We start from the raw sequence: 10,007 nt of genomic DNA, 5'->3' as shown, positions 1-10,007 counted from the left end.
GTTTGCTGCACCGAAAGAAACGTTTACGCCCGAGCCGTAGGCGAGGGCGGAATGGTTTCTTGAGTGCAGCAGAGGAACTTTGCGCACGTATTTCACATTAAGTTTTTCCTACAGTTACCATTGAATATGAAAAGTGGGTAATTATGGGTAAAATTGCCTGAAATGCATCAAATGTTTTTCTGTGTAATTTTATTATCGATAAAAACCTTAATTTATTGTCAAATTGAATAAAAATGTTGTCTTTGGTTATAATATCTAATACTAATAATTAGCGCGTTGTGCTTCGTTGCACCTCTGCTCACTATAGCAGCCACAGCAGTCACTGTTACCAACTTCATTTTCATTTTGCTGCACTGTTGCTCCATATAACCTACTAAGTATTTTGCGTTGCCATGTTGCAAATCTGGAGTGCAGAAAAATTTTTCCCGCACTAGAGCGGAAAAGTGATTCTTTGCGTTCTGTAATCAGTGCAGCAATGGCCACTTTTCAACGTAACTGTAGGAAAAATGTTTTGCTGAAAGTAGGTGTCGTCACTTCCACATTATTTATTTCAGCTAAACTATAGTTTCAATGCACTTGAGACGTCATCAGCAGTTTTTTCTTTTGGTTAGACGGTTAGACTGATAACTGAAAAAGACCACTGATGATGATGCCTCAAGTGCATTGAAACTACATATTTGGCTTAAAAGAATTATGTGGAACTGACAACATCTCTTTCATTGAACGAGCGTCAGCGAGTTCTCACTTTTTACTCACTCAAGGCCAAAGTGTTTGGCTTTGAGAGAGAGAGAGCTAAAGTTGCTTAGGCTAAATTTGATCACATGAAACATTAGACAACGTCTATTACATAAATTATGTACTGCAGATTATGTTATTGAACTATAAGAAGATGAAACGCTAATTAAGTAATATATACAAGGCTATAATATAACAGTAGAGAGAACCTACACATTTCTTTACTCCGTGATTATATCGTGAAGTAGGCTATCATCATAACTGGAAACTTGCCGTAATGAAATCTTGAAGAATTGAAAATAGGCCTACAACCATCCTCGGTTAATATATTAAGAATCTATAAGCAAAATTCGAAGTTAATCAGTCCAGTAGTTGAGACATGATGATGCGTCAAACATAATTTTCCTATCCCGTAGGTGTATGAGTCAGTTATTTCCTTTATTATAGATTATTTTGTAAACTATTTCTTTTTGAAGTGAATGAACTTGATTTGTTTTCACAGTATTATTATAATATACATCTATTTGAATATATAAATTAATTATTTACTTGAGACTTGAAGCATTGGTTGGAACGGAAGCTTTGGTAGTTTTGCTACTGTAGGCTTAAAAATGTGAGATTGAGGTCAATCATTATTCTATGAAGAATATAGTGTGTTCTCACTGTCTTCAGACCGTTGTCAGCATTCCTTATAAATAGCACAAATGCTTACCATACAACCAACGCTGCCAGTCTAGGGTGGATCTCCCTACAGAATAGATCAATAATAGAGGTCATTGAAATCATGAATAGATTATAAATTATTCAAATCCTTGGTACAATATTGTAGGAAGACTTGTAAATACTACAGCAATCAAGGCCTTACCCAGAAAAAAATTTCGGGAGGGGGGGGGGGTTGTGATACCAGGCGGGGTCCGGAGGGCCCAATTAAACCTTTTTAAAATTGTCAAATTATTTTACAAACCATTATATTTCTATTGACAAAACGAAGCTTTGATGGGCTTGCCGCTTGGACCATTTCCATACAGAGTCGTTTGTTGTTCTCTCTGGCTGGCTCAAAAAGGTGCTCATGACATTAAGTCTGTTAGGTACACTTTTTTTATTCAAATTGGATAATATTTCTCAATATAATTGTGAGATTGTAAGAGTGAGAAAAAGTGGCAACAGAAATTTTTAAGTGTCTAATAAGCGAGTTATGGGTCGTTGAATTGCTAAATCCGTTTTCTTTTCAGATCATAAACGGTTTCGACTATATTAACAGAATTCTCTTAAAAATTCTAAAAATGTATCTTTCTAAACTGAAACATTATATTCCCCATAACGCTCATGAATAAAAGAGTAACATTTCTTGTAAATTCGATAACTTGTTTATTTTGGGATAAATCGCGAAAAATAGAAGTAATCCAATGATATACTGAATGTATTAAAAAGACTCCAATGGAAAATCCGAAACCGTTTATGATCTGGAAAGAAAATGGGAGTTTAGCACTTCAACAACCCATAACTCGCTTATTAGACCACTTAAAAATGTCAGTCGCCACTTTTTCTCACTCTTATAATGATCCTAACAATTATATTGAAAAAGATTATCCAATTTAAAAAAAGTATACCGAACAGTCTTAAATAAACTACGTATATGAAAGATAACTTTAATATAAATTTCCCCGTTATGTGGTCAGTGGTGAATAGGAAAATAAAAAGTTAGACAATACAAATAGATTTAGCATCGTTTAATGCACCACAAAATGGTGTACGTAGCATACTTTTTACTAGAAATTGTCTTGAACTTTGAAATCTTCTTTATTTACCTATGAAAATAATTAAATAATAGCCTACTTGAGAAATTTAGTTCCTATGTACATGAAAATTTTTATTTTTGGGAAAATTTCAGTGGTAGGGGGGTTTCAACCCCTGTGACCCCCCACCACTGGGTATGGCCTTGAGTCTGCAATTGACCTCTTTTTGTGTTTGGTTGATGAATATCATCTATATAATAAGAGAGAGTATGGTTGTGTTTGTTCGTTTGTTCGCATCAAAACATGTCAACTTGTGGATTGCATACCGGAAAAACGGGAATGATTAAGATCTCCAAATTTTGCACATAGATTCTAAAAATATCAATCTAGTGCACATCGAAGCCCAAATTCCAATTTTCCTTCTAGATTTTTCAGAATTAATGTTCAAATTTCATCAATGGTACATACAATTACATTAAAAAATCACCAAATCATTTATGATCGGAATTAAAAAAGGAACATCTGTTCTATTATTGCTTTCTACCTGATACCACTTAACCTTAATAATAATTGTTTTGATAATATTGATAGATATTTTCAATAATAATGATAATATTTTCATTATAAATATAATAATAGTATTGTTTTGATAATATTAATCAGCTATCAGTAGGTACCTAGTCGGCGTTAGTTGGATTTAATTCCCCGTGAATGACCTGTTGAAATCTTTTACGTCAATTAGTTTAACCGGCGTTATTTTTACCTTTGTGCAACCAAATTTTCTTCGTTTCAGCTAATCGCCGTTAAAATGGTGCCAACTAATCAGAATTTGAATTTTTTACACCGGTTAGTTTAATCGGCGTTATCACTTGAAATTTCTGTTTTGTGAAACCAAAATGCATCAGTTAGCGCTAATCTCGACTAAAGTATAGAATTTTATCGTGATTAAATGTTAACCGACTTACGTGCAACTGTGGGATAGTTTTGAAACTTCGTTTTCCTGATGCAATGTATAGGCCTACACGTGGCATGGATTATTAATATTTCAGCTAGAACAGTGTTTTGAGACAAAGTGCTAAATAAAGGTCTACAGCTTCATCAATGCTGTATCGGCAATATGAAAAAGCATGCAGTTAATATGTCTTTGGATAAAGGTGTTGATATTTACATAAAGAAATTATTCTCTTCTATTTTTATTTGATTAAAATTTCAAAATTATTCGAGTCCTGATAGAATGACTGACTCACTGTACAGTCAGTCGAAAATTTTAATATTGGAATGAGGGGTATTTTAGCAAGCTGAGCAAAAAAATAAGATCATAGTGCACCTTTTCGTTATATCTTCAAATGAAAAATGAGTTTTGTGGGTTGTCAAAACTTCCTCTGAAAGGAAAACTATTCAACTTATTCTATCTTTTAGTATAATAACAATGATCATCCATCCATCTATCATCTTCTATACTATAATAAAGGAAATAACTGGATTATACACGTATACAGGTGTAAAGGATAGGAAAATTATGTTTGACGCATCATCACGTCTGAACTACTGGGCTCATTTACTTGAAATGCTGCATGAAAAATCTTAATCAACCGAGGATTCTTATAAGCCTATTTTCAATTCTTCTAGATTTCAATACGTCAAGTTTTAAAATAGATCCTTGCGAAGCACGGGTTATCTGCTAGTATTGAATGAAATAACGTACGATATGAACTGAGTGAATAGGATTTATTGTTTGAGGAAATTGCTATTTTGACTAATCGCTTACGCAGCCGAACGCGGATACGCACAAACGAAAACCCACCTTTAAACTAGTTTCATTTGAAACTGTCAGAATTATTTGAATGGGAAACATTGATGCTATTCATAAGGAATGCTGACAGTTTGAAGTTATTTCAGGCACATTATGACATCATCACAATATAATAATTTTATCAAATAGTAATTTTATTTGAAAAGTTTCTGTTTGCTGAACCTAAATTTTTTTATATAGAGTAGTTTATGTAGTTTGATACAGTGTAGTTTTGGATTGTGATTTGATTCAGTTGCTGGAATCATGTTTTTAATTAAAATCATTTAAATTTTCAGGCATTTGCGAACCCGGAAGATGCGGCCTCTGTGGGAGTAGAGGTGAAGCACAACGACCCTGATGTGGAGAGAGTGCATAGGTTTGTAAAAAAATAAATTCAAAAGAATTGCATGATCTACATCAGTGTCGAATGCTTTTGAGAAATCAAAAGACTGAGAACAGTACACTTTTTTTGATCCATTGCTAACCTGATATCATCAGTAACATGCAAGAGGTCGGCTTCAGTGGAAAAAGATTTTCTGAATCCAGTTTGGAAATTGTGTAGTTTACTATTGGCACGGAGTAAAGAACACTAACTTCCTTATTCCATGCTATTGGCCTCGAGGATCTCTACTACTTGTGAATGAACAGTTCTTTCAAGTATTTTTGATAGAGCAGTTAGAATAGTGTCGAATGCTTTTGAGAAATCAAAAAGACTGAGAACAGTACACTTTCTTTGATCCATTGCTAACCTGATATCATCAGTAACATGCAAGAGGGCGGCTTCAGTGGAAAAAGATTTTCTGAATCCAGTTTGGAAATTGTGTAGTTTACTATTGGCACGGAGTAAAGAACACTAACTTCCTTATTCCATGCTATTGGCCTCGAGGATCTCTACTACTTGTGAATGAACAGTTCTTTCAAGTATTTTTGATAGAGCAGTTAGAATACTAAGGGCCAAGCTCGGGATTTAGGTAAGTTCTTGACTATAAACAGCTGGAGTCAGAAAATTGGCTTTCCAAAATGGGGCGTAGTCACAGTAAATAGTTGCAGCAAAATAATTTTTTTTTCTCATTTCTATAATTGGAATCGTTTTTCCTTGACGAAATGAAACATTCCTAAATAATTCAAAATAGCTGAAAATTTACACCACTATTTTCTCTCTATTTTATTTTGTGTTCAATTTTCTAGTTTTTCGAAATTTAATTTGAACGTGACTTTGACTATGACCAAGACTACGCCCCGTTTCGGAAAGCCAATTTTCTTACTCCAGCTGTTTAAAGTCTAGAACTTAGCTAAATACCGAGCTCGAAAACTGAATGCTCTGAAATATTCAACTCTATTGGGAGAGGAGACTGTTCAGTGGATGAACAGAGAAAGCTTTAAATTTTCAGGAAATTCATTGTTTTCAAGGGACTTGTTCACGTTTACCTTTCTATATTGACGTTTCAAGGGACTGCAGGAAATATTTAGGTAATATAACGGGGTGCACTATATTGAGGCTCCACTATTTATAGGCCTACTTGCATGAGAAAAAACTGATTGTAGTAAAAAACATGATTATGATTGTCACGATTTTCAATGTAAGCTGATGTGTGCAAGCCTTAAGAATAATAATCGATGGAAATTACTGAGATATTTTATTTGAATTAATAATTATTATTTATCGAGAATCGAAATTAAATGCTGTAAATCACCCCGAAGATCTGCTACTGCAAATATTGACAACAGGTTAAACATCTAGATGGAATCCATATTTGTAGTACAGCAGAAGTCTTCGGGGAGATCTACAGCATTTAATTTCAAGTTTCGTTTAATAATAATTATTAAGAATTATGACCGGGACACATAATTATATCCGCACCGAACCCGCGCCGCGGTACGGCCGAGTATCGGACGTAGTACGGCGAGTGAGAAAACAAATGCTTTCAAACGTGTGGGGACACATACTGCCGCACCGCGTCACCGTGTTTGTTGCCCGAGCCGTCACCGAATAGTTCAGTTTTACTTTTTGACGGTGACGGTGCGGCCTCGTTTAACATAGAGAGGGAAAACCTTATTGAAGAGATAAGGAATTTTCCAGTTTTGTACGATAAAAGTGATGAGAAATATGGTTGAACGGAAAAATAAGTTAAACCAAAAGTAAAAGTATAAACAAATGAAATGAAATGAATGAATTTATTTGCCAAAAACAAAATACAAAAAAGCTTTACAAAAAATAAATATAAGTATATGCTACTGCACTTAAACCAAGATACATACATTTATTTAATTAGATATAATAACGAAATGATATCCTTTACATTACAAACAATAGTTTTAAAATGAAGATTCAATTTATGATCACATGCATAAGTACAGTAGGTGAGGCAAAAACACCGGCAAAAGGAAGATTCCTTGTGCGCCAGTGTGAGTCGTAAATCAGCTTAATCAGGGATGTAATATATAAACTTGAATTTAGCGTATGAAGTGTTCGAAAAATATAATTTATAATATGAAGTTGATTATTGTATAAAAGTCAACGATTGGAAATAATTCAAGTTTAGCCATGCCTCTATGGCTCTTTTTCTGTGTTTATTATTTCGGAAATTATCAAGTGGAAATTCACTTTCTAGTATATTTATGAATTTACTGCTAATGTAGTAATGTTGCCTTCTAAGAAGAGCTGAGTTGGTGTTATATATTTCATATTTTCTTATTGTATTAGGTCTAAGATTATAATTTATGTCATCGGCTAGAGGGAAATAAAATTATGCTCGTATTTAAAACTGTAATTTGTTATGCAACTAAGATATAACTATAGTATCGTATAGTTTTAACATCAAATTCACTGAACAAAATCTTATTCAAAATAATAAGTTAAGCTAAATAGACGTATTATAATAAATAATAAAATAAACAACAAAAAGTATAAAGAAGGAACCGGTGACTGTGTCTTAAATTATAAATTTAAAACTAATTACGTTTAGATACATAAGGCAGGAGATAACAATTTTATTGCTGATATATAATTACGATACATGACTGATTGTAGTATTGTTATGCATCGAAATATAGGCTATACCAGCACTATGATTCTCATCTTCTGTGTCTACAGGTAATTAGTTTGAAATTGAAAAATATGAATTCAAATCGGATGTAGCAAGCTTTAATAGTGTTATATTATTAATAATAGTTTAACACATTCAGAAATGAGACCACAGTAGCACTACAGAACTGAGACACTGCTGCCGCTCGGATATGAGTGTTCTCCTAGCACCATCACCGGGTCGCGGGCGTAGCTCGGTCATACCTCGACACGGGCTCGGTGCGGTTATATGTGTTCCGACCTTTAATGATATTCAGTATTCTATTTCTGTTGTTGGAGTTGCAGTGTGTGAACTCTCTCATGCCAATTGACGCATTTCTTCTTATTTTTCAGAGTCCACCTCAACAACCTGGAGAACATTCCCGCCTTCATTCTGAGTGGCTTGTTCTACACAGCATCCAACCCCAATGTGATGATAGCTTTGATGTTGTTCAGAATTTTCTTCGTTTTCCGAATCCTGCATACAGTTGCACAGCTGTTCTTGCATGTCAGAATGTTCAGATCGATTTGCTTCTTTGCCGCTCTCTTTATAAACGTTTTCATGTTAATAATGGCTCTGATGGCGTTCCATCAGTTCTAGACAAAAACAGGAAGGATTCAACCAGTCAGAAAATGGAGGGAAGTTACAGAGTTGTTGATGGGGATTTCAATTAAACAAAAGAAATTACTTCAAACTGCTTTAAGGTGCGTACAGATTTACGCGCCGCAAATACGAACAATTCACTTTTCCTCCACCTACTGTCTAAAGAGCCTACTTTACTCCCTGAGACATAATACTAAAGTGTCACTTTTTCGCTCTCGGGAGGAAAAAACTCCCTAGAGCGTAAAAGTAATTCCATTTAAATAACATGGGAAGCATCTCTATTTTAAAAACTTACATTTGAAATAGGTTAGAAGGTCTAAGCTCAGATGAGGAAGCATATAAAGAGTAGTCATTGAACCAACTAAATTAAATACCTCAACCAGACATGTGATCAATATATGAAACATAATATGTTTCATGCTAAAATTATTACAAACTTCATATCAGTATGCTATAAAAATGTATATATTTTTTATATTCTATGTTATTCAAAATACTAGCCAACGAATATTCCTCATTGACTAAACAAATTTGAAACTGGAACTTAATCATAGTTGTAGTCAACCTCGGCCATTGTTGTTACAACTTTTGCCGACAGATGGCGCGTAGCGCTGTCGGCGGTTAACTGTGTGATTACAAGCCAGCTGTTTAATTTTTAGGTTTTGTTATAACACATTTTACTGGTCACGTAAGTTTTTAAAAATTATTTTATTTGTAGTTTTTATAAAAATGTAGGTGGAGGAAAAATGTTGTGTACATCACAAGTGAAAAATGTTTTTTCTCCCTCAGGAAAATTGTTGCCCTCAGCTTCGCCTCGGGCTTCAAACTTTTCCCTCAGGGAGAAAAAACAGTACTTTTCATTCTAGATTATATAAATTACTATTTCATCAGCTTATAGTATCTGTAAACAGAAACGGTAAGATAGAGATATAAAAAGCTTGACATCAGCTGATTAAAAGTGAACTGCTCGTGTTTGCTGCGCATAAATCTGTACGCATCTTGAAACCAGGTCCACTGAACAAATGTTCGACGAAAATGTTTGTTGAAAAAGTTTGGGCAAATTTAATTATGTTTGACAAACCCTATTTGCCCGTGGCCAGGTCACCAAACGAAATATAGTGGGGAGAACAGGTTTTTATGCTTTACAAAATGTTTGGGAAAACAGTAGTTTTTTGTTTGACAAACAATGATTGTCCAAACTTTTTAAAATGTTTGTTCCTGAGCCCCTGAACAAACATGTTTGCCGAACATGTATGTCAAACATTTGTTCAGTGAGGACACGGCTTAAGAAAAGAATAATGGTGTTTAGAGGAGAAGAAATAGGTGGGGATTCGAATATTTGAGAGATAACTTTAGAAAACTGACTGTTCATTGGTTGAATGGTGGAGAGGACTTTGAAGTTCTAAAATTCTGATAACGAAAATTCAAACACATTCCATTTCAGATTTCAAAATATGGACTATCCAAACAGATTTTAAAAAAGATGATAAGTTAATAATTATCTATCCATACAGTAGCCTAGTGCAAACTATGCCACGTCATTAATTAAAAGAGTGCCCATGGTGATGGGGGGGTTTATTTGGATGCAGACTGCGTTTTTGAAATTCTTGGGAGGTGGTTTAGGTACCAAAAAAGGGTCAGCAGTGTTTAGAATGACTACTGACGACATTTTTTGGGTTTCCAATCTAGGGGGTAGCAGCTGATTTTTTGAGGGGGTCACCCCTAAAATAGGTAGGTAGTTCTTTTCTGTATTAATGGAAGTTTAGTATGAGCTATCAGAAAGAAACATAGTGCCTGTTGCACAAAAGCCGGTTAAATTTTAATTGTGATTAATTTCACGATATAAAAAGTGAAAATTAATCACAATTAAAATTTAACCGCCTTTTGTGCACCCGGCCATAGTGTTATAACGTACGGTAGATATTGAGATATAATATAATATTCAAGATTATAAAAACGGTATGTGGCAACATAATTAAAGATCGCAAAATAGAATAATGACGGACCATTTTTTGATACATTTTATCAGGGCTAATTTTGAGAGCAAGTTTATTACAGTAGCTACTGATTTTCCTT

The 10,007-nt window shown here is 34.2% G+C and overlaps 1 protein-coding gene across 2 annotated transcripts in view; it reads left to right on the top strand.

The window, feature by feature from the left end:
* LOC111050798 (prostaglandin E synthase-like) overlaps window positions 1-9,413 on the top strand; it is a 126,996-nt gene extending 117,583 nt beyond the window's left edge. Inside the window, exons 3-4 of one of the 2 annotated variants that reach the window (XM_022337158.2) lie at window positions 4,560-4,639; window positions 7,682-9,413. In XM_022337158.2, the coding sequence (XP_022192850.2) occupies window positions 4,560-4,639; window positions 7,682-7,928 (327 nt within the window). In that variant the 3' untranslated portion in view covers window positions 7,929-9,413. The remainder of the gene's footprint in view (window positions 1-4,559; window positions 4,640-7,681) is intronic. The other variant, XM_039435634.1, reaches the window with a different exon arrangement.
* The last annotated feature ends 594 nt before the right edge of the window (window positions 9,414-10,007 follow it).

This window comes from Nilaparvata lugens, chromosome 9, assembly GCF_014356525.2.
Source record: "Nilaparvata lugens isolate BPH chromosome 9, ASM1435652v1, whole genome shotgun sequence".
In the NCBI taxonomy this organism is placed as follows: Eukaryota; Metazoa; Arthropoda; class Insecta; order Hemiptera; family Delphacidae; genus Nilaparvata; species Nilaparvata lugens.
This window is presented reverse-complemented; position numbering and strand designations above follow the sequence as displayed.